Below are 24573 nucleotides of genomic sequence, written 5' to 3'. Positions count from 1 at the left end.
GTCAGTCAGTCAGTCAGTCAGTCAGTCAGAGGCGGTCAGGATTGGCATCAGTTGGAACACGTCATTCTTAACTCCACAGACACTGGCCGCTCCTGGGAAACTCTATGGAAGTATTCGATCCTCCTTGAGTCCGACTGCTGACGTTCCTGACAAAGGAGATCCTTCTGCTACCGACGGACCTCAAGTCGCGGGTTTTATTTCACTATCGGTAATGCGCTGCGGTAAGTTGGCATGCTCTCCCTCTACTCTCCCACTGGCGTCTCTCTGATTTGCTCATATGTTTTTTTCTATCAGTCTTTTTCAAAACTGCCAGGCTATGCAGAGAAAGGGGATTGGATTATTATGCAGTTGATAAAATTCAAATACAAAGTTTATGGTTTTAAGACCCCCAATACTGTTATTTGAAACATGGAGTGGCTTCTTCACGATTTCAATTTTTCTTTGTTTACACAACTTGTGCCAGGCCAACTTGTTGCTGGTCTTCTTGTGGCGGGTCACATATTTTCAAGTTTCTACAGCCAAGTTGCCCTTCACCCTTCTACCCTCCTTGGATATAGCCTTCCTACAATAAATACTTTGACTGTGAACTGAAGACTTCTCCGGACCATTCTTGAGCTTCCAATAAAGAACCGAGCTTCAAAGCTAACAACAAGTTATTGAGACACTGGTATACCCACTACTGTTGTTGGCTTTTCTTTCAATAAATTGTTTGAGATGCGGAAATCATCATTGCATGCTTCTATTTCAATGCCCTACTTTCATGATCTAATATCACTGTAGCGGCAACTTTTTACATTTTCCATAAATTTCATCCGAAAGCCAAATATCCCTAACTTTTTGTGAGTAGTGTATGTGTCTAAATATACTGTATATACGCTGGGCCAACTAAACAGCCACTGACAAATAGAACTGAAGAAGCTCCTTGGATGAGAGGTCAAATATGTGACCAGCCACGAAAAAAACAGCAACAAGTCTCCCGGGGGCATTTTAAGTTATTTACAGACTCTGAAAGTGTAGTTTCTAAGCTTTCCAACGATGTCTACCACATGGAAACCTGGAAATATTTAAAGAAGATGTGGCCATTTGAATGTAGGCACTCGTCAAACTAGTTTAGTGAGAAATCCAGCCTGAAAGATTCTCACCTACCAGGGGAGCCAGGTAACAAAGTGCTGCTCATTGTATCTCATTTACATAAGTCCAACCTCCTACTGGTTTAGCTATCAGTGACATCTGGTATCTGTTAGCCTGCATGACAGAAACTATTGTAGTAGTTTGTACAATGGTTATCAAATGGAAATGGAAATTCTTTTGTTACAAAAAGCCCCTGAATAAAAATGGAAAAACAAGAAAGGTAATATACTTTAGAGTTAGAAGTAGCAAATGTAGATACTTATTTCTAATATTAAATAAAACAAAATAAATTCTGTCACTCTGTGCTGCAGTGGGATGGGGATCCGTGTTTGATTATGTCAGTCAGAGTGTTTTTGCCAATTCTGAAAAAGGAAAACAAAGAAAACCCTTGTTTCAGATCATGGGTCATGCTAACAGGCACATTAGCATCACAGTTAACACTTTATTCATGCGCCCAAAGGTGTGTTATTCACCCGTGGGTGTGTTATTCATGCACCGAAGGTGTGTTATTCACCCACAGGTGTGTTATTCACACATTATTCAAGCACATCATCAGGTTGGTGTGTTATTCAAATTAATAGCAGATGCTCACATTACCATATGTAAACCTTCCATTACCCTTATAATATGATCATCTGATCTAACATAAGTTTCGATGTGCATATCATTTGCATTTTAAAACGACAATACTAAGATAACTAAGAACAATGTAAGGTATAGCCATAGCACCTAGCATGAAAAAACTGTTTGTAATCCCTGTATGTGACTTCGAATGAACACTAACGTAACGTTCAACAGTATAATAATCAACCAGTGAGCAATATACAGGCATGTATGTGTATGGCAATAGTATTCAGTGCAATCCCTCAAAGTAATAGTCCGCCCCGGTTTTCCCCACAGTTCAGTTCAATCCAGTGTTTTCCTTATCAACAAAAAGTACATTCAAAAGTCCGCTCCGGGTTTTACCATGGATCTTCCCAACAAAATCAAAACAGGAAATCAAAATGTTGTATACCAGGATAGCGTCTCTTAGCGCAGTGCGACGAGTGAATAAGGCGAATATGTATGGTACTCACAATACTCGGGATCTGTCAGTCAGTCAGTCAGTCAGTCAGTCAGAGACGGTCAGGATTGGCATCAGTTGGAACACGTCATTCTTAACTCCACAGACACTGGCCGCTCCTGGGAAACTCTATGGAAGTATTCGATCCTCCTTGAGTCTGACTGCTGACGTTCCTGACAAAGGAGATCCTTCTGCTACTGACGGACCTCAAGTCGCAGGTTTTATTTCACTATCGGTAATGCGCTGCGGTAAGTTGGCATGCTCTCCCTCTACTCTCCCACTGGCGTCTCTCTGATTTGCTCATATGTTTTTTTCTATCAGTCTTTTTCAAAACTGCCAGGCTATGCGGAGAAAGGGGATTGGATTATTATGCAGTTGATAAAATTCAAATACAAAGTTTATGGTTTTAAGACCCCCAATACTGTTATTTGAAACATGGAGTGGCTTCTTCACGATTTCAATTTTTCTTTGTTTACACAACTTGTGCCGGGCCAACTTGTTGCTGGTCTTCTTGTAGCGGGTCACATATTTTCAAGTTTCTACAGCCAAGTTGCCCTTCACCCTTCTACCCTCCTTGGATATAGCCTTCATTCCTTTGTTCATGACTTGGAATGTATGTATTTTCAATTTAAAACATAGCATAAAATCCCCTGGTTACTTTAGAATGAATTCATCAGTCTATTCCACCACCGGTGGTTAGAAGCATTGTATGCATTCACTTTGAGTGCTATACTGCAATTCCTCTGTTATTGGTAAAAATGATGATGGACATAATTTAGCATGAAGAACAATTAGTTTCATCATACTGCAATCCCATTATCATTTTCTCAATATAGTATTTAACTATTTAAAAGAATACAACAACCTAGGGAAAACGGCACATCATCAGCAACTAATGGCCGAACATAAGAAAAAACCTGCCAACCTGCCTGGTACATTATGTCACTGAGCTGGTTACCGTTTGAAGGAGGTCACCCTGTAATGTACCTGCAATGGCATAATCAGTATTGACCCTCATAGCAGGGGTGTAGGTCACAGATGGCATGGTGGGCTCTTTGCCCTTCTGCTTCTTCCTGTAGATGATGAAGAGGACAAGGAGAAAGAGCACCAGCAACACAAGGACAATGATTCCTGCAATGGCTCCGATCTGGTAGGTGTCCACCTGCATGGCTGCACTTGTCAAACTGTTGAGGCTGCCCACCACCACCACACCAGCTGCAGAAAGGAGGGGTTGGAAATATCAAATGAGAGTTAGAAGCCATAGAGTCTGTTTAGTCTAAATGAAAATTTTGTTCATTTTTAAAAATAAAACTTGAAAAAAATTGTTCTTCAAAAAGAAGATGACTGTCAATGATTGGACATCCAAGGGTACAGTGACCAATCTCAAAAATACATCTGAGAAATGCCTAAAGACATCAGCCATTTTTGTACTTTTTTTTTATTAATATGGTGCACCATTGATTGAGTTCATTTACATTTACGTGTGTCCTCACCTTGGTCACAACGAGGTCCCTTCCAGCCTGGGTTGCAGTAACATGTACCAGTCATGTGATCGCAAGTGGAGTTATTTAGACAGTCACAGATCTGACGGCAGCCATAACCATACGAACCAGGAAGACACTCTAGAGATGAGAAAAAAGCAATCAAAACTTTAATTTGGGATGCCCCTAACCATAACGACAGAAAAGCTGCATTCTGATGGAAACAATAATATGTCCCTGGCCTTTGTAATCTACATGTCCAAGTATCCTTGGGCAAGATACTGAACTCAAACAAATTGCTCCTGATGCTGTGCCATCGGTGTGTGAATCTGTGTCAGTGGCTTAGCCGCCATATGAATGTGTGTGTAAATAGGTGAATGCAAATTTGAGGTGTACAAGCACTGTGAGTGGTCGTCAGACTAGAAAAAGCTATAAAAATATAGACCATTTACCATATCTGTATATGTGTTTTTGTATATGTCATATTCAGAATGAATCTCAAATACAATATAACCTTTACAGGTGAACTTAATTTGACCTTCGCTAAACTTTTGAAAGCACATGTCTAACTGTCCTGTTCACGAGTGAGGGAGGGATGGAGCGTGAGATTGACAGGCGGATCGGTGCAGCGGCTGCAGTAATGCGGTCGCTGTATCGGTCTGTCGTGGTAAAGAAGGAGCTGAGCTGAAAGGCGAAGCTCTCGATTTACCGGTCAATCTACGTTCCTACCCTCACCTATGGTCATGAACTTTGGGTCATGACCGAAAGAACGAGGTCGCTGCTCCTCCGCATCAAGAGAAGTCAGCTGAGGTGGCTTGGGCATCTCTATCAGATGCCCCCTGGACGCCTCCCTAGGGAGGTGTTCCAGGCATGTCCCACCGGGAGGAGGCCCCGGGGAAGACCCAGGACACGCTGGGGTGACTATGTCACTCGGCTGGCCTGGGAACGCCTCAGGATCCCCCTGGAAGAGCTGGAGGAAGTGTCCGGGGAGAGGGAAGTCTGGGCGTCCCTGCTCAGACTGCTCCCCCCGCAACCCGGCCCCGGATAAGCAGAAGACAATGGATGGATGGATGGATGGATGGATGTCTAACTGTTCAGTGTTTCAGTTCTTTTTGCGTAACTTGCTGTTCTCTAACAAGGAGCTGAATGGCAAAATGCACAACAGGTGAACAGGTGATCCATGAATTGACCAATAGATTTCCTGGTTCAATTAGAATTGGTATTTAAACAGTCCTCTTCATCATGCTGTTCACATTTTGACATCAAGAGACCAGGACGACGCCTAACAATTGATCAACAGTACCTTGCTATTGCGAGGCTTCAAACAGGATGTTCTCAGAGGGAAGGGGCCACTAAACTTAGAGTGTCAAAGAGTGTCATCAGCAGGTTGCAACAGAGATAAAGAAAGACTGGAAGAATCACAAAAAGGCATAGAAGTGGACGTCCTTTGGCCACATCCCACACTGATGACCGCTTCATTGTGAATACTGCCCTGTGGAACCGGATGATGAATGGCACTCAACTTCATGCACATTTAAGGGAGGTGAGAGGCACCCAAGTGTCATGTCAGGCCATTCAAAACCATTTACATCAGCGTGGTCTGCGTGCTAGACAACCTGCAAGGGTACCTGACCACGCCACCAGGCATTGGCATCATCGTCTTGCATGGGCTAGGGACCATTTACGCTGGACAAGGGACCAGTGGGCCTCAGTGCTGTTCTCTGATGAAAGTCAATTCACACTGAGCAGAAATGATGGCCGCCAACAATGTTATAGACGTCAAGGAGAGTGCTTTGCATCAGCCACTGTTGTCATCTGATGAGCCTTTGGTGGTGGTGGTGGTGTTACAGTGCGGGAAGGTGTGTCTACTCAATACAGTACTGTCCTACACTTTGTGAATGGTACAGTGACAAGCCCATACTACCTGCATTAATCCAGATCAACACAGGCCTAATTTCATCTTCATGGACGACAATGCTCCAGCTCTTTGAGGTTGCATCATTAGGGAATGGCTGCTGGAGACTGGGGAACCTCAAATGGAGTGGCCTGCACTTTCTCCAGACCTGAATCCCATAGAAAACCTATGGGATCAGCTGCGTTGCTGTGTAGAGACTTGTAACTCTGTACTCCAGAACCCAGGATGCCATGCCTCAGCAAACAAGTCCACTTGTGAACAGCATGAGACATCGTTGTCAAGCTGTAATTAATGCTCAACGGCACATGACAAGTTATTGAGACATTGACATTTTTGTTGTGGTAAACCCACCACTGTTTTTGGCTTTTGTTTCAATAAATTAATAAAAGTTTCTATAGCCAAGTTGCCCTTGATTCTACCTTCCTTGGATATGGCCTTCATTTCTTTGTCCATGACTTGGATGAAGTTGTTGGATATTGGCAGGAACTGGAACACACTGTCATATATGCCGACCCAGAGCATCCCAAACATGTTCAATGGGTGACATGTCCGGGGAGTATGCTGGCCATGCAAGAACTGGGATGTTTTCTGGGTTTGCTTTCAGGAATTGTGTACAGATCCTTGCAATATGGGGCCTTGCATTATCATAATGCAACATGAGGTGATCATTGTGGATAAATGGGACAACAATGGGCCTCAGGATCTTGTCACAGTATCTGTGTGCACCCAAAATGCCATCAATAAAATGCACCTGTGTCCATAACATAAACATACATACATACAACATAACATCCATAACACACGCCTGCCCATACCATAACCCCACCACCACCATGGGCTACTCGAGCCACGTTGACATCAACGGCTCACCCACATGACGCCACACATGCTGCCTGCCATCTGCCCTGAACAGTGAAAACCAGGATTCATCCATTAAGAGAACAACTCTCCAACGTGCCAGATGCCATCGAATGTGAGCATTTACCCACTCAAGTTTGTTACAACAATGAACTGCACTCAGGTCGAGACCCCGATGAGTATGACGAGCATGCAGATGAGCTTCCCTGAGAGAGTTTCTGACGGTTTGTGTAGAAATTCTTTGGTTATGCAAACCGATTGTTGTAGCAGCTGTTCGGGTGGCTGGTCTCAGACAATCTTGGAGGAGAGCATGCTAGATGTGGAGGTCCTGGGCTGGTGTGGGTACACATGCTGTCTAATCAGCATCTTGATATGCCACACCTGTGAGGTGGGATGAATTATCTCGGCAAAGAAGAAGTGCTAACTAACACAGATTTAGACAGATTTGTGAACAATATTTGAGAGAAATGGATCTTTTGTTTATATAGAAAATGTTTTAGATCTTTGAGTTTAGCTCATAAAAAATGGGAGCAAAACAAAAGTGTTGCATTTATGTTTTTGTTCAGTGCACACACACACACACACACACACACACATATATATATATATATATATATATATATATATATATATATATATATATATATACAGATGCAGCAGCCTCGAAATTCCCCTCCAAGCCAGAGGCCATCCAGCTCCCAGCCGGCTGCCAGCCAGCAACCAGTCCCCCCCTCCTCTTGGGGGTGTGCCCAGAATCCACTATAAACACGCCTCTTCATTCAATTGCAGGGTGTCACCAAGAGATGGCGTGTCCCTCACAGGAACACATCTCAAGGGCAAAGATTTTTACTCCACTACATTCATCTGCTTTAGTAGGCTTATTTGTAGTTAGGCAGTCACAGTCACAACTCAACTATTTTACGTTGATTATTTAAATCAACTTAGAAAAATATTCTCGCACAAAGTCTTTAAAAAGTCATAAATGTGTGTTTCCATCAGCCTGTTTTAATGCATATTTTCAATTTGCAAACAGGAAAGTCCTAAGTTTTTCTCTTACAATATACTGTATGAATTTTTTTGTGATTGTTGCGATCATAAAAAACAAACTCGTGTAAAAAAGTTGTATATAATCACTTCTTATATGATAATAACCATATTTCACATTACAGAACCAATCTTAAAAAAAAACCCAAACAGTTTTAACTTGAGAATAAGAAGCATCAGCTCAAAATTACAAAATCATGTGGCGGAGATTTGGCGCAGTTGGTAGAGCGTCCGCCCCATGCATGAAGTTCTCTGCAGCAGCTACGGGTTCGATTCCGTCTTCAGCCCTTTGCTGCATATTATCTTCTTCGAAAAAAAAGAAAAAGTTACAAAATCATTCCTGAGTCATAAAAGTGAAGCAGCTTTACAAAACAACCTGTGACTCCAAGAATAAACAGGCTCCATCTGTTTACATAGAGTTTGCTTTTGATAATTATCAACAAAAATGATGACCTAATTTTACTTTACATGCGCTGGAACAGAGACAGAGCTGCAGGAGCAAAGCAAAAATAGACCAGGAAGCGGCCAGTAGACAGTCATATTAGTATTGGTTGAATATGCGCTAATTTTTGCGATCGCAAGATTTCCTGGTCGGACTGATAATATACATTTTGATGCATGAGGGAGGTGGGAAAGTTGGCTTATCCATAAATGTAATTAAGTGTAATGGAAACATTTAGTGAAGTCTATAAAGTAGCCAGCAACACAATATTAATATCTGTGGCACAAATTGATTTTTAATTACTGGAGGTACGCGCTCCCCTCAGCCCTCCACCTATTTTACTGGCCATAGCTAGTCTGTGGGACAGTGGGGGCTGGGAGCCTGGTTGGCTGGCAACCATCCATTGAGTTAGAACAAAGGATACACTGTAATGCAAATAATGACTTTTCAGCCAACAACGCGACCGGCTCGACACTACACATGCCTGACGGAGTGACAGACAGGAGAACATCATGACGCCCATGGTGATGATGCGCGATGTGTCAGTGAAACTACAGGTTTACTCAGCTCTGAAATGTGCCGGGAGTTAATCGCTTCAAATGCACAAATGCAGTGAAGTTCACAAACCACCAACAGTTTATAGAATAGGATGGACTGTCTATCAGTGGCCATTAGAGCAGCTCCCTAATAATTAAAATAGATGTCACACTGTGCGGAAGACCTTAATAAGTTAACAAGAGATTTGGCCACGACAGCTGAAACAATGAAACAATTGGATTTATACTTTATCCAAAATCGGGGTGAAATATTGCATGCCACGGATTAGATAGATACAGAAATCATCATCTGAGAAATAGTCATGATACTGATTTCACTGTTTATTGGCCGTTTTCATGTGTGTGTGTTAACTGATTGGCCAATAAAAACAAGTAGATTGGCCCATCTACAGCGGCCCATTGGCCCTTTATGCCCCGCAACATTGTTTTTTTTCATTGGTCTGATTGGCCCATTAGGATTATTCATGATTGAATGTAGGTGTCGTGCGGGGGATGAGGCTCGCTGGCTGCGGAGGGAGAGTTGATGTTGTAGTAAGAACCTGTCTGCCTGGTCTAACATGATGAAGTCATGTTGAACATTTCCGTTTCCCAAAAAAACATTTATTTGAGGTGCAGCGGCACAATATTAATATCAAACACGCATGCACAACGCCTGATGTAAAAAATGCATTCTTGGTGTGCTTCTGAGCACTATGTTTACCCGCGACTATAACTTTTTTTTTAATAGTTACTGTTTATATTCATTGCATGAACAGTCTGAAAAAAGAGACAGACAGTCACACAGACAGAGTGATGAAAAAGATCAGTGATAATTAACTACAGTATATTAAGCCTATGATGTTAAACATCGCAGTGTGCAGTGCGAGCCGTCTGCGGCGCTCCGCAGCTGCCTGTGAAGGCGAACGAAATCTGGAACCTTTCAGCTCAATGACATGACTTTGAAAGCACCAAGTGACTTGTTTTAACGAATTTCATTAGATTAAAATATGTAGAACTGTAAAATATCACTTCCATGAGGCTGGTCAGTCAGACATTAACAGATCACAGGCTGAAATTGGCATTTCATCCTCCCGTCCCTCCCTCTTCAGCGCACTGTAAATGATTTCTGTCCAGTAATATACAGTACACACACATACAGGACTCTGCGTATTGCTGGTCACCGCATCAAATAGCGACCCGCAAATCTAAAATGCACAACAAACAGGAAACCCACCAACTGAAAAGCAGAGTGGCTCCGCGAATCAGGCAGAGTATTAAACATTTAACTGTTTAGCAGTTCAGAATGCTAGAAAAACGCGACGCACAACTTCTGTTATTCATGATTAATTTTCTGGGCACAAATCACCCGGCACGCGGAGATGCGCTGGGAGCCTCTCCAAAGGTGGAGAGAGATGTGGAGGAAAAGGCAGGATGGGCAGATGAGCAGATCCAAGAAGTTTGTGAACGAGCACTACAATAATGTGGATGATTAAGCATAATTATATTTAAAAAACAGATCTAATGAACGACTCAGCAAAGCTGACACGGTAACCAATTATAATGACTGCTCCTCCTGGTGGACTGATCGAGCGAGTGCAGGTAGTTTCCGCAAATGGAGCTTAGGGGCGTTACGAGTTGGCCCCGCGCCGATGACGTCATCGCGGGGGATCTCATTACAGTCACGAACCCGCCTACTGCAGAGCAGGGACCGGTCACGGACCCGCCAGGGCCCCATCATGAAATTAGGGGAATTTCGAGGCCGCTACATCTGTATATATAGATGTGAAACTGAATGGTTTCGTGATGGTTACTGGATAGCAGGATTTGGACGGGAGTGGTCTGGTGGGTGACTGTCCCCAGAAGATGACCGTCGAGAGTGTTGGTGGGCACAGGTCAGGATAGGGGAACACCTTGAATGTCCAGCTGACAGACCAGTTCCTCATCCATTATCTTAGCATTGGCCCCAAGTCAATAAACGTCGCCAGCGTTTGAGAGCCTTCAGTGAGGAGGATCTTTGAATGGAAGACTGGACGTGGACACATACATATATATATATGTATATATGTACGTATATACGTGTGTGTGTGTGTGTGTGTGTGTGTGTGTGTGTGTGTGTGTCCTACTTCAGCTCAATGTTTTCAAATTGTTATTGATGATTTGAAGCTTTTGAAATTTATTTGTACGATGTTTGTTCACTGAGAGAAAAAAATGTCAAATTAAAATTGCACATGGAAAGAAATTGAACTGTCACTTACAAATTAAAATATATGAGGTGTGTATGATGAGTCATTTGAACTACAAATAAGTAGGGCAGTTACAGTTACACAGTTTGTGTAAGTACTGAAAGGAGTTGAAATGTTGAGGTGGTCAGTGTGGTGACATCATGAATTAAAATAATTTAATTGGAAAAGAGTACAAAAGTGTGCATAACTGAAGCAAGCATTTGTCTACTTGTCCAGGTATAATAATACAATCTAATAGTTTACAAGAAAGGACGTTAAGTGTAAGTTGAGGTATAGGCACATCAAGTATAAGCACTAAGAGGAGCTTAAAAAAGAAGTAAATAAATGTGTTACACATTTACATAACAAGGGACGAAGAAAGAAAGAATGAAAGCAGACAGTATGTAAGGCAGCGTAGCATACTTTGTTCACAGTGTCGTCCCATGAAGCCAGTGCGACAGGTGCACTGTCCAGAGATATGGTCACAGTCAGCTCCATTTCTACACTGGCAGATCTGAGAACAGTCTTTCCCATAGAAACCTAATGGACAGCCTGCAAGGGAGTCATAATACGCATTATCACATTATATACTTTCAGAACTACCTGCTTCTTAAATAAACAAAAAAGGCAAACATACATGTCTCAAATGGGACTTTGTAATCAGTGGTACCTCTTTTTTGTCACATGTACAGTATTTTATGATATATGACATCAACTACTCCTCCTTGAACCGACACCTTATCATAGTGGAGGAGTTTGAGCACAAGAATGATAGAGGCTATGTTGTCCGGGGCTTAATGCCCCTGGTAGGGTCTCCCAAGGCAAACAGGTTCTAGGTGATGGGTCAGACTAAGAGCGGTTCAAAAGCCCCTTATGAAGCAAAAGAATTTGAGGAAGCGTACGTTGCCAAAAACGGTGTCACCGGGGCCCCACCCTGGAGCCAGGCCTGGGGTTGGGGCTCGCGGCTCGCAGCCGAGCGCCTGGTGGCCGGGTCTTTGCCCACGGACCCGGACGGGCACAGCCCGAAGGAGCGACGTGGGCCCGCCTTCCCGTAGGCCCACCACCCGCAGGAAGGATCAGAAGGGGCTGGTGCTATGCGATATAGGTGGCAGTCGTGGGCGGGGGCCCCGACGACCCAAACCCTGGACAACAACACTTGGGTAAAGAGAGGGGCTGAGCTGTCAACTGATCACCACCTGGTGATGAGTTGGATCCGCTGGCAGGGGAGGAAGCGGGACAGACTTGGCAGACCCAAACGTACCGTGAGGGTCTGTTGGGAATGTCTGGTGGAACCCGCTGTCAGGGACGTTTTCAACTCCCATCTCCGGGAGAGCTTTGACCAGATTCAAAGGGAGATTGGAGACATTGAGTCCGAATGGACCATGTTCTCCACTTCCATTGTTGATGCAGCCGTCCGTAGTGGCTGTAAAGTCAGCGGTGCCTGTCGTGGCGGCAACCCCCGAACCCGGTGGTGGACACCAGAAGTAAGGGATGCCGTCAAGCTGAAGAAGGAGTCCTATTGGGCCTGGCTGGCCCATAGGACTCCTGAGACAGCTGATGGGCACTGGCAGGCCAAGCGCGTGGCAGCTCGGGCGGTTGTAGAAGCAAAAACTCGGGTCTGGGAGGAGTTCGGGGAGGCCATGGAGGAGGACTACCGGTCAGCCTCGAGGAAATTCTGGCAAACCATTCGGACGGAATACTTCGAGGATCTCCTCAATCCCACTGTCGTGTCTTCCATAGAGGAAGCAGAGACTGGGGACTTGGAGGTCGATTCATCCATCACCGGGACTGAAGTCACTGAGGTAGTTCGCAAGCTCTTCGGTGGCAGAGCACCGGGGGTGGATGAGATCCGCCCTGAGTACCTCAAGTCTCTGGATGTTGTAGGTTTGTCTTGGTTGACACGCCTCTGCAACACCGTGTGGCAGATGGGGACAGTGCCTCTGGACTGGCAGACTGGGGTGGTGGTCCCTCTTTTTAAAAAGGGGGACCGGAGGGTGTGTTCCAACTATCGGGGATCACACTCCTCAGCCTCCCTGGGAAAGTCTATTCCAGGGTACTGGAGAGGAGAATCTGGCCGATAGTCGAACCTCGGATTCAGGAGGAACAATGCAGTTTTCATCCTGGCCGTGGAACACTGGACCAGCTCTATACCCTCCACAGGGTGCTTGGGGGTTCATGGGAGTTTGCCTAAACAGTCCACATGTGTTTTGTGGACTTGGAGAAGGCATTTGACCGTGTCCCTTGCGTCATTCTGTGGGAGGTGCTCCGGGAGTATGGGGTTGGAGGCCCTCTACTGAGGGCTGTACAGTCCCTGTACAACCGGAGCAGGAGCTTGGTCCGCATTGCTGGCAGTAAGTCAGACCTGTTCCCGGTGCATGTTGGACTCCAGCAGGGCTGCCCTTTGGCACCGGTTCTGTTCATCATTTTTATGGACAGAATTTCTAGGCGCAGCCAGGGGCTGGAGGGGGTTCGGTTCGGGAGCCAGCAGATTGCATCTCTGCTTTTTGCAGATGATGTTGTCTTGCTCCCTCGAGCAAGGACCTTCAGCATCCACTGGGGCGGTTCACAGCCAAGTGTGAAGCAGCCGGGATGAGAGTCAGCACCTCCAAGTCCGAGGCCACGGTTCTCGACCGGAAAAAGGTGGCTTGCTCCCTTCAGGTTGGGGGAGAGTTCCTGCCTCAATTCAATTCAATATTCCTTTATTAGTCCCACGAGGGGAAATTCAAGTGGAGGAGTTTAAGTATCTTGGGATCCTGTTCACGAGTGAGGGAAGGATGGAGCGTGAGATTGACAGGCGGATCGGTGCAGCGGCTGCAGTAATGCGGTCGCTGTACCGGTCTGTCGTGGTGAAGAATTACCGATTTACCGGTCAGTCTTTGTTTCTACCCTCACCTATGGTTGTGAACTTTGGGTCATGACCGAAAGAACGAGGTCCCGGATACAAGCGGCTGAAATGAGTTTCCTCCGCAGGGTGGCGGGGCGTACCCTTAGATATAGGGTGAGGATTCTGTCACCCGGGAGGAGCTCAGAGTAGAGTCACTGCTCCTCCACATCGAGAGGAGTCAGCTGAGGTGGCTCGGGCATCTTCATCGGATGCCCCCTGGACGCCTCCCTAGGGAGGTGTTCCAGGCATGTCCCACCGGGAGGAGACCCCGGGGAAGACCCGGGACACGCTGGGGTGACTATGTCACTCGGCTGCCCTGGGAACGCCTCGGGATCCCCCCGAAAGAGCTGGTGGAAGTGTCTGGGGAGAGGGAAGTCTGGGCGTCCCTGCTCAGACTGCTCCCCCCGCGACCCGGCCCCGTATAAGTGGGAGAAAATGGATGGATGACATCAACTACCTGTCACAGGGGTAAACTGCTCATTTGTATGTGTGTATGTGCATCTGTGACTGACGTTGAGTGCAGTAGAGACCGGTCCATCCTGGGGTGCATTTGCATTCTCCATCATAAGCACTACAGTAGGCTCCATTGTGACAAGTACATGTGTGGATGCAGTTGGGTCCCCACTGACCAGATGGACACACTATAACACAGTAACAACAAAGTGTTAGTGCTTGTATCTTTGGTCATGCTCATTCATAGCTAAATATACTGTAGTTCTAAATATCTTTACACTTAAACTACACACAATGTATAAGATTTCATGAACAAACAACCTCTTTGCAGGACAGTAACATTATAAACCAGATCAGTGTTTCTTATTTATCATTACATTGAATAAACGCACGCTGTGAGCAGTCGCTGCCAATCCATCCTGGATAACACTGGCAGGAGCCATCAATTGGGTTACAGGTGCCATTATTGGTGCAGCTGCAGCTCCAAGCACAGTTCTTCCCAAAGCGACCACTGGGACATACTGCACAAAAGACATTTGTGTTAATCATTCATCAGAATCAGAATCAGAAAAAGCTTTATTGCCAAGTACAATTTTAGACATACAAGGAATTCGTTTTGGTGATGTTGATGCATGATGATCTTCTAAAAATGACCTATTAAGAAGTAAAAAATATAACAATATAAATATATATACAACGTTTTTCCTTTTGGGTTTTTTTTTTTTTTCAGGTTTTTTTGGAAAGTGTTCACAAATGTGCAACCCAAGAAAGGAAATCCAAGCTGAGCTTTAATGTGATGCATAGAGTTATGGCAATGTCAATGTGACAAGTAGAAGCAGAGGTGGAATGTGAAGAGTGTCAAGGGGGGTTCCAGGCCTTGTTGATAAGGCTGACAGCAGACGGGGAAAAAAATGTTCTTCAAAGTCAAAGTCAGGGGGGGAGCATCTCAGAGTCCAGGGTGTGTGTTTGTGTGTGTGTGTGCGCGCACGCTTGCGTGTGAGTGTGTGAGCATAAGGGGGGGGGGGGGGCAGCAGCAGGGAGTTATAGTCCAGGTTGTGTGTTTGTGTGGAGGGGGGGCAGAGCAGGGAGAGAGTTCAGCATCCTGACAGCCTGGTGGACGAAGCTGGCATGCAGTCTGCTGCAGTCTCCTCCCTGATGGCAGCAGGCTGAAGAGGCTGTGTGAGGGGTGGGTGGGGTCTCTCGCAATGCGAAGGGCTTTGCGGGTGAGGCGAGAGGTGTACAGGTCATGGAGGGAGGGGAGAGAAGCACTGACGATCTTCTCAGCTGCTCTCACGATGCGCTGCAGGTTCTTCCTGCAGGATGTGGAGCAGGCGCCAGACCACACGGTGATGCTGCTGGTCAGGACGCTCTCGATGGTGCCTCTGTAGAAGGTGTGCATGATGGGGGCCGGGGCTCTAGCTTTCCTCAGTTTACGGAGGAAGTAGAGGTGCTGGTTCGTTTTCTTGGCCAGCAATGTGGTGTTGGTGGACCAGGAGAGGTCCTCAGTGACGTGCACACCCAGGAATTTGGTGCTGCTCACCCTCTCCACCGTAGCACCATTGATGGTAAGAGGGGCATGCTGGGGGCATCTTCTCCTGAAGTCCACAACAATCTCCTTCATCTTCTCCATGTTCAGAGAGAGATTGTTGTGTTCACACGACAAGGCCAGGCGGCTCACCTCGCTCCTGTAGTCCGTCTCGTCGTCGTTGCTGATGAGACCCACCACAGTTGTGTCATCGGCGAACTTGACGAGGAGGTTGGAGCTGTGCGACGGTGTGCAGTCGTGGGTTAGCAGAGTGAAGAGGAGGGGGCTCAGCACACATCCTTGGGGGGCTCCCGTGTTCAGTGTGGTGGTGCTGGATGTGTTTCTGCCGACCCGAACTGCCTGAGGTCTCCCAGTCAGGAAGTCCAGCAGCGAGATGTTTAAGATGTCTGTGCAGACATCCGTGAGCTCTCCGGCACAGTCCCTCAGCACATGACCAGGACAACACATGTTGTCAGGACCAGAAGCTTTGCGAGCGTTGATCCTGCTGAGTGTCCTCCTCTGGGAGGGGGATGGGAATTTCTGTGCAGGTGTGTTGTTGTGTGCTTCAAAGCGAGCAAAGAAGTCATTTAGCTCATTTAGCAAGGGGGTGGAGCTGTCACAGGTCTGCGGTGGGGGCTTGTAGTCCGTGATGGTCTGTATCCCTTGCCACAGGCTCTACGTATCCCTGCTGTCGCTGAAGCGATGAGCTATCCTCCTGGAGTACAGCTTCTTGGCCTCTCTGATGCCTCATGACAGGTTGGCTCTCGCTGTCCTCAGGCCCTCCTCGTCTCCTTCTCTAAAGGCAGTGTTTTGAGCCTTCAGCAGTCTGTGGACCTCTCCTGTCAGCCATGGCTTCTGATTGGCCCGAACAGTGATGGTCTTTGTTACTGTTACATCATTGATGCATTTGGTGATGTAAGCAGTGACAACATCTGTGTAGTCCTGGAGGTCAGTGATGTTGTTGCAGGTGGCACCCTGTTTAAACACGTCCCAGTTTGTGGTGTTAAAACAGTCCTGAAGTTCCTCCAAGGACCCTTCAGGCCACACTCGCACCTCTTTCAGAACTGGTTTGGTGACTTTAACCAGTGGTCTATATGCTGGCATTAGCATAATAGTGATGTGGTCGGAGGCGCTGAGGTGTGGGAGGGGAAGGGCCTTGTAAGCTCCTCTCTGGGTGGTGTAAACCTGGTCCAGTGTGTTGTGTCCACGTGTTGGAAAGTCTATGTGTTTGTATAGCTTTGGAAACACACTCTTTGGGTCTGCATGGTTAAAATCCCCAGCCAGGATGAGGAAGGCATCTGGGTGGGCAGTCTGCTGCTCACTGACATGTTGGTGCAGTTCATTCAATGCCTCGCTCCTGTTGTTTTCATTGGAGCTCGGAGGGATGTAAACAGCAACAAGCAGTATGGCTGTAAACTCTCTCGGAAGGTAAAAGGGTCGGCCTTTTATGACCATAAACTCCACCAGTAGTGAGCAGTGTTTGCAGATCACAGCAGCGTCACGGCACCAGTCATTGTTGATGTAAACACAGAGTCCCCAGCCGCGTGCCTTACCTTCCTCAGCGAGAGCTCTGTCTGCTCGGTAGCAGGTTAGCCGCTCGAGCTGAATGGCGTGGTCCGTAACGCTGTTGTTGAGCCAAGTTTCCGTGAACACATAAACACAGCACTCTCCCGCAGACTTCTGGGTTGTCTGTAGAAAGGCGTAGGTAGTCCAGTTTATTATCCAAAGAGCGTACGTTGGCCAGCATGATGGTGGGGATAGCTGGCTTGTGTGGGCTAGCTGCTAGCCTGGCTCGGATACCTCTGCGCTTACCCCGCCTCTGCTTCCTCTGACGCCGCTTGTGTCACCTCCACTGTGGGCGACGTGCAGGACTGGGGGTCAGTGGAGTAGCAGACCTCCCGAGCAGACCGCAGTCTCGTAGCTCTTGTTCTCCCGACTGTACTTGCACTTGAAGACAGGTAGACGCAACGAAGACGAACAAAAACACTGTGACTCATACGACGAAAAACACAAAAACTCTGTCACAATGAGAGAGAAAGAAGCCGCTGCGTGTGCATGCGCCGCCATCCGTCAGTCACAGTGGCGTGAGGTTTTGGTCCCGATGGACCGCAGCCTCCGGCCAGAGGGGAGTGTCCCGAAAAGTTTGTGTCCTGGGTGGGAGGGATCAGCCACAATCTTTCCTGCACGCCTCAGGGTCCTGGAGGTGTACAGGTCCTGAAGAGATGGGAGATTGCAGTCTATCAACTTCTCTGCAGACCGAATGACACACTGCAGTCTGCCCTTGTCCTTGGCGGTGGCAGCAGCGTACCAGATGGTGATGGAGGAGCTGAGGATGGACTCAATGATGGCTGTGTAGAAGTGCACCATCATTGTCTTTGGCAGATTGAATTTCTTCAGCTGCCGTAGGAAGTACATCCTCTGCTGTGTTCTTGATGACTGAGCTGATGTTCGTCTCCCACTTGAGGTCCTGGACGATGATAGTTCCCAGGAAGCGGAAAGACTCCACAGTGTCAATAGTGGAGTCACAGAAGGTGATAGGGGCAGGTGAGGCTGAGTTCTTCCTGTATTCCACAACCATCTCCACTGTCTTTAGAGCATTGAGCTCTAGGTTGTTCTGATTGCACGAGGTCACCAGATGGTCAATCTCCCACCTGTAGGCAGACTCGTCACCATCAGAGATGAGTCTGATGAGGGTGGTGTCGTCCGTGAACTTCAGGAGCTTGACAGACTGGTGACTGGAGGTGCAGCTGTTGGTAGACAGGGAGAAGAACAGAGGAGAAAGAATGCAGCCCTGGGGGGGATCCGGTGCTGGTGGTCTTTGAGTCGGAGACGTGTTTCCCCAGCTTCACGGACTGTTTCCTGTCAGACAGGAAGTCTGTAATCCACCTGCAGGTGGAGTCAGGCACGCTCAGCTGGGAGAGCTTCTCCTGAAGCAGAGTTTGGATGATGGTGTTAAAGGCAGAGCTGAAATCCAAAAACAGGATCCTGACATAGGTTCCTGCAGAGTCCAGGAGCTGGAGGATGAAGTGGAGTGCCAAGTTGACTGCCTCATCTTCAGACCTGTTGGCTCTGTAGGCAAACTGCAGGGGGTCCAGGAGATGTCCTTGAGGTGTGAGAGCACAAGGCATTCACTGTCCCTTTGTCTTTCAAAGCGGCAGTAGAACTCCTTCAGGTCGTTGGCTAGGTGTCGGTCGTTAAGGAAGTGGGGGGCTTCAGGCTTTTAGTTGGTGATGAGTCGTTAGCTGAGAACTGGTGTTGGAGCTTCTCGGAGTACAGTCATTTAGCCTCTTTAGCCTTGCTAAACTTGTACTTTGCCACTTTGAATCTGTCTTTGTCCCCACTCCTGAAGGCCTCTTCCTTTGTCAACCTTAGCTGTCTGAGTTTGGCTGTGAACCAGGGTTTGTCGTTGTTGTAACTCACCCTGGTGCATGACAGAACACAGCAGTCCTCACAGAAGCTGATGTAGGACGTCACAGCCTCCGTGTACTCATCCAGACTGTTGGTAGTAGTCCTGAACACATCCTAGTCAGCAGAGTCCAAATACGCCTGGAGATCCTCCACAGCCTCACTGGTCCACTTCCTTGATGTCCTCACTACAGGTTTGCAGAGCTTTAGTTTCTGTCTGTACGCAGGAATCAGGTGGCCCATGACATGGTCAGAGTGGCCTAGTGCAGCACGGGGGACGGTGTGATAAGCATCGCTGATTGTGGTGTAACAGTGATCCAGAATATTCTCCTCTCTGGTCGGGCATTTAATAAACTGTCTGTATTTAGGGAGTATGTGAGTGAAGTTACCTTTGTTAAAGTCACCAAGGACAATAAACTAAAGAGTCTGGGTTGGTCTGCTCCACCCACACTCAATCGCATTTTAGCAAGAAGTATTCTCACTTCCTGAGTGTTACTGCCATCTCAGATATCATTCATGGAGTAACTGGATTCTTTCTCGCCTCCTGGGATCTTGGTTGGTGATTAGGTTCAGTGGGACATCACACATCAATGGTCAATATTATTGCCATCTGTTAAGTTATTGAACTTTGTTGAGCAATGTGTTACATCGTATGACCAAATGTTGTAATCAGTTCAAACATTTACAATGTTTAATTCCCTCTATTGAAATGTAATTTGTGTATGGGTCATGATAACACAGACATGTGAGATTCATGCTAGCAACTGCTCTCAGATGCTTCTTGAACAGTTATGATCTTTTACAGAGAAATTCTCACAGTGTCATCACTTTGGCGTGGCGTGGTCACTTCAAGAAATGTCTTGGAACAGCACATCTAACACCAATACCAAAAGGACGCATGGCAAGTATCAGTCAGTAAGCGGAAGGTTCACTCACCCTCATTGCACAGTGCCCCCTTGAAGCCCGGCAGACAGTCACACTGCCCAGTGATGTGGTGACAAGGTCCGTTACTGTGGACACACTGTGGACAGGTCTGACTGCAGCGGTGACCAAAGTAGCCTGGAGAGCAGACTTCAGGAAGCCAGGACAAACATGTGGTGAGTTCATCAATCTGTTTACAATTTAAACCCAATTTAGAAAGATTAACAACTAATTATGTAAGCAACAACTGGGATTGTTTTTTAGAAGCCTTCTGGAAGTAAAAGAGTTCAAGAGACGTGTAAGGTGAGATTTCACATCAGACTACAGATCCACAATTGTAATTCAGTTACTACTGGTACTTAAAATTTTACAGTGGAAAAAAGCAAGGCAAAAGGGAATAAAGAAATACAAGTTGGCCATTTCAGAGGAGTGGAAAAATAAATTAGTGAGTAAAAGTAAGTTTCATTACATTACTGCATACCCACCCACATCACCTACATCCCCATCAGTCAGTTAGAAGTGAAGAAGCCCCTGGGATGAGATTTGAAACATTTTCAAGTATGTAGAACCAAGTCCAGCTGCCCTAGAATCAGACCTCCTTGAATGATGGATCGAGAGCTTAACCTAGTATGTTAACCGCTAACTGCTGCAATTAGCTAGGTAGCTCAGTTGGACATGCAGCGAGTACTCTTACTATTTGGCTCAGCCCTGTAGTGCCAGGATCAAATTGACCTCTGTAGGTCTCTGAGGCTATGTTCTGGCTATATTCACTGGGAGCTGATTCAATTCTGCATATGTATGTGTTTCCTGTGAAAACAGGCAGCTAGGGAGGGACTTGGTGCTAGACCGAGTCAGCTAACAGGACCAGTAGCTGCATGGCAAGGGGACGTAACACAGATTCAATGCTATTGGCTATAATAAAAGCCAATCTGTAACTGCATCAAGTTGTTTTGACTAACATTTCTATCAATAATGACAAGATTGTGCTCAAGAAAGTCCATCCATCCATTATCTATACCGCCTATCCCTTTCGGGGTTGCGGGGGGCTGGAGCCTATCCCAGCTGCAGACGGGGTACACCCTGAGCCGGTCGCCAGCCGATTGCAGGACCACATGTAAGGACAAACAACCATTCACACTCACACCTACGGACAATTTATAGTCACCAATTAACCTAATGAGCATGTTTTTGGACTGTGGGAGGAAGCCGGAGTACCCGGAGAGAACCCACGCATGCACGGGAAGAACATGCAAACTTCACACAGAAAGGCCCCGCCTGACCCAGGGATCGAACCGGCAACCTTGCTGTGAGGCACGCGCCCTACCAGCTGCGCCACCGTGCAGCCCGCTCAAGAAAGTATTTGGCAAAATGCATTTACAGAGTAGAAATTAAAGCTACTACCATACCTATGCACTTGAATACTGCTGTAATGAAATTGCTGTTAAAGCCCAATAAACACCTAACGTAACCTTCCAGCTATCATCCAATCTGAATTTTAATTATATAGATTAAAACCCCCAAAACAAATGAGTTAGTCCTTACTACAGTGGAGTTGAAGAAGCCTCCAACTGAGAACATGCTGCTGTCTGATTAGTAGGTCATGCAGGCGATGTGAACCGTTGTCCATTATGTTGAGCAGAGTCTGCAATGAAAATTGCACTTGCAACAACATGATCTAAGCTTCTTCAAGAAACTGAGCCTGCTCTGTCCAGTCTGTTGTCAAGGTGAACTCCCAGATATTTGTAGCTCTCGATGCCCTCTACCTCTTCTCCCAGGATGGAAATGGTGTTAAAAATACCCATAAAGTCCAAAGTCCACAAAAATCACCTTTGTCTTGGTCAAATTTAGGAGGAGGTGATTATTCCCACACCATGAGACAAAGTGGTCCACTAGTTCCCTGTATCAATTTCCTCTCCACCACTGACACATCCCAAAACTGCAGAATCATCCGAGAATATGTGAAGATGACAGGACTGTGAATTGTACCAGAAGTCTGAGGTGTACAATACAGACAGAAAGAGTGAGAGTACAATCCCCTGCGGTGCTCCTGTGTTGCTGACCACCTGTTCAGACACACATCCCCTCAGTTTCACAAACACAGGTCTGTTGGCCCGTTATCAACCCAACCTTCCTTTGACCTCGCCTGCTCTGCAATTCCCTGGTAAAAACCCCTGTTTTGTGACCCTGTCTACGACTTTTGCCTTGCCCCTGTGGACCTGATTATCAATGAGACTCACGTGCTTCTCTGTTAAGTCAGCACGGCACATGGATCCTGGTATCCCTGTTACACCAGGAGGTTGCGGAGGTGTCTAACTGCATCTCAAGGCGTTTCTCTCCCAGCAGCACAGGCTGGATTGTGTACTGGAGAAAAGGGGGAACTGGGGAAGGGGGAGGAAGAAGCTGAGGGCCCTGTACTGAACTTGTTGAGAAACACTTCTGAACACACTGATTACCCTTCACCTTGAACCTGTATTCTTATTCATTCCCAAGCTTACTCTTTAGCTTTCTCCTATATGTTTCCTCGCTCTCCTTCAGTTTCATTTTTGACTCCTTATGCACACAGTAGACTCAGTAGATCTTTCCCATCCTTTAGGCTCTCTTCAATGCAATATACCTTTATTTGTCCCGCAAGGGGAAATTCCAATCCTTTTTCTTTTCTTTCTGTTCAGCAGCTCCTTCAAGTCACTTATGATCCAATGTTTGTTATTGGTACAACATCTGTCTGTCTTGATGGGTATGACATTAACAACACAGAAGTTAATGTACTCTGTTATGCAGTTGAGTTGATATCATCTCTATGGAGCTCACAGAGTACATCCTGTACCCCTGCAGTGTCTCATTTGCTTCCTGTGACCATGTCTTCACGGTCCCCCTGATCGCTGTCTGCTGATGAACAATGGGTGTATAAGTTGGGGCAAAAACTAACAGGTTATGATGTGATCTGCCAAGGGGAGGTAGGGCAGTTGGGACCATCTGTTGTTCACAACACTGTAATGTTCAATCCTTTCTTCTCACCACTCTTCCTGCAATCTCTGTCAGCCTGGAACATGTTTGTGCAGCCATGTCTCAGTGACACACAGTACTGCATTCACAATAATCCCGCTGTGTCCTCATCAACACTTCAAGGTCATCCAATTTATTCACCAGGGACCAAGCTAGGTTGTGGATGATAGGAGTTGGCAAGTGATCAGTAAGTGTTTTCTGTTGTTATTTCTGGCTCACACTAGGAGCTAGGCTGTTAGCAGACTTTGTTACTGTTGTTGTTATTGTGTCACAGAGCACTCGTTCTCACTCTCTGAGTTTCGATAGTAGGGTTGGATGACAAGGGTCATGCCCTCTGTCATTAGCCGGCGAAATCCTGAAGGAGCTTACCACTAGCTTGTCACTCCGCTGTTCACATCCCTCCACTGGCTCCCAGCTGCTGCCCGCATCAAGTATAAGTCCTTGATGCTTGCCTACAAAAATGCCACCAAAACCGCTCTGACCTACCTGAACTCCCTCATTAAGGTTTATTCTCCCTCCTACTCACTACGCTCTGCCCAGGAATGGCGCCTGGTGCTGCCATCTCCAAAAGGTCCCAAGTCTCTAGCTAGACTCTTTTCTTCTGTGGTTCCCCAGTGGTGGAACAAGTAACCAAACTCCATTCATTCAGCAGAGTCCCTCTTGACCTTTAGAACAAGACTACACCAAGCTCTTTACTGAACAACTTGTTTCATAAAACAAACAAACAAAAAAATCTCAGTCGACTCTTTGCACTTATTGCATTACTTTGTAGCACTGTCTCGTAGCACCTACTGTATGTCCAGTTGGACCAGAAGAAATGGCTTGTTTTTCCTGCTTCTTGTTTTCCATTTGGCTGGCCTGCATCCTTGGCATCTCCTATATAGGTCGTTCCCTTCCATTCCTACCATAATCGATCAAGAAACTGCATTATTGCAACAACACAATCTCCTCAACTTTGACAGCGTGGTGGAAAAACACCAGTCCTGATATCCTGTCTACTTTCCAACATGGCAAGAAAGGGTAATCACTCACCTTAATCACCTCTTCCAAAATAACCAATTCATATCGTTCAGTGCACTCGTATGTAAGTGTCTTTCAGTGTCCTGAAAAGCGCTATATAAGTATAATGTATTATTATTATAATAATTATAATTAGCATTATTAAGGGATGGAGAGAGACCAACAATTAAAATCCATGCTTAAATCCAAAATGAACATAGCCAACAACACACCACAACCCTAAGCTGTGACGAGATCATGAAAATTACAAATTCAAAAAGAAAGAAAGAAAGAAAGAAAGAAAGAAAGAAAGAAAGAAAGAAAGAATACAGTGTTGTGCAAATGTTTTAGGCAGGTGTGAAAAAAATGCTAGAAACTAAGAATGCTTTCAAAAATGATGTGTTAATAGTTTATTTTCATCAATTAACAAAATGCAGTGAAAGAACAGATGAGAAATCATCTAAATCAAATCAATATTTAATGTGACCAAGGTACACTTACACACAGTTTTTGAAGAAACTTGGCTGGTAGGCTGCTACAAACATCTTGGAGAACTAACCACAGGTCTACAGACAGACTTGATGATGTTGAGATCAGGGCTCTGTGGGGACCATACCATCACGTCCAGGACTTTGTGTTCTTCTTTACACTGAAGATAGTTCTTAATGATATTAGCTGCAGGTTTGGGGTC

General features: G+C 46.1%; 1 protein-coding gene across 1 annotated transcript in view; it reads right to left on the bottom strand.

Annotated features, from left to right (window-relative positions):
• megf10 (multiple EGF-like-domains 10) overlaps positions 1-24573 on the bottom strand; it is a 144936-nt gene that overhangs the window by 24732 nt on the left and 95631 nt on the right. Inside the window, exons 15-20 of the mRNA XM_070988485.1 lie at positions 19896-20030; positions 14422-14550; positions 14089-14217; positions 11116-11244; positions 3688-3816; positions 3182-3409 (exon numbers count right to left, since the gene is read on the bottom strand). Of these exons, the coding sequence (XP_070844586.1) occupies positions 3182-3409; positions 3688-3816; positions 11116-11244; positions 14089-14217; positions 14422-14550; positions 19896-20030 (879 nt within the window). The remainder of the gene's footprint in view (positions 1-3181; positions 3410-3687; positions 3817-11115; positions 11245-14088; positions 14218-14421; positions 14551-19895; positions 20031-24573) is intronic.

Source organism: Chaetodon trifascialis, chromosome 20 (genome assembly GCF_039877785.1).
Source record: "Chaetodon trifascialis isolate fChaTrf1 chromosome 20, fChaTrf1.hap1, whole genome shotgun sequence".
Classification (NCBI taxonomy): Eukaryota; Metazoa; Chordata; class Actinopteri; order Chaetodontiformes; family Chaetodontidae; genus Chaetodon; species Chaetodon trifascialis.
The sequence above is the reverse complement of the archived record's forward strand: the minus strand, read 5'-3'. Positions and strand labels throughout refer to the sequence as shown.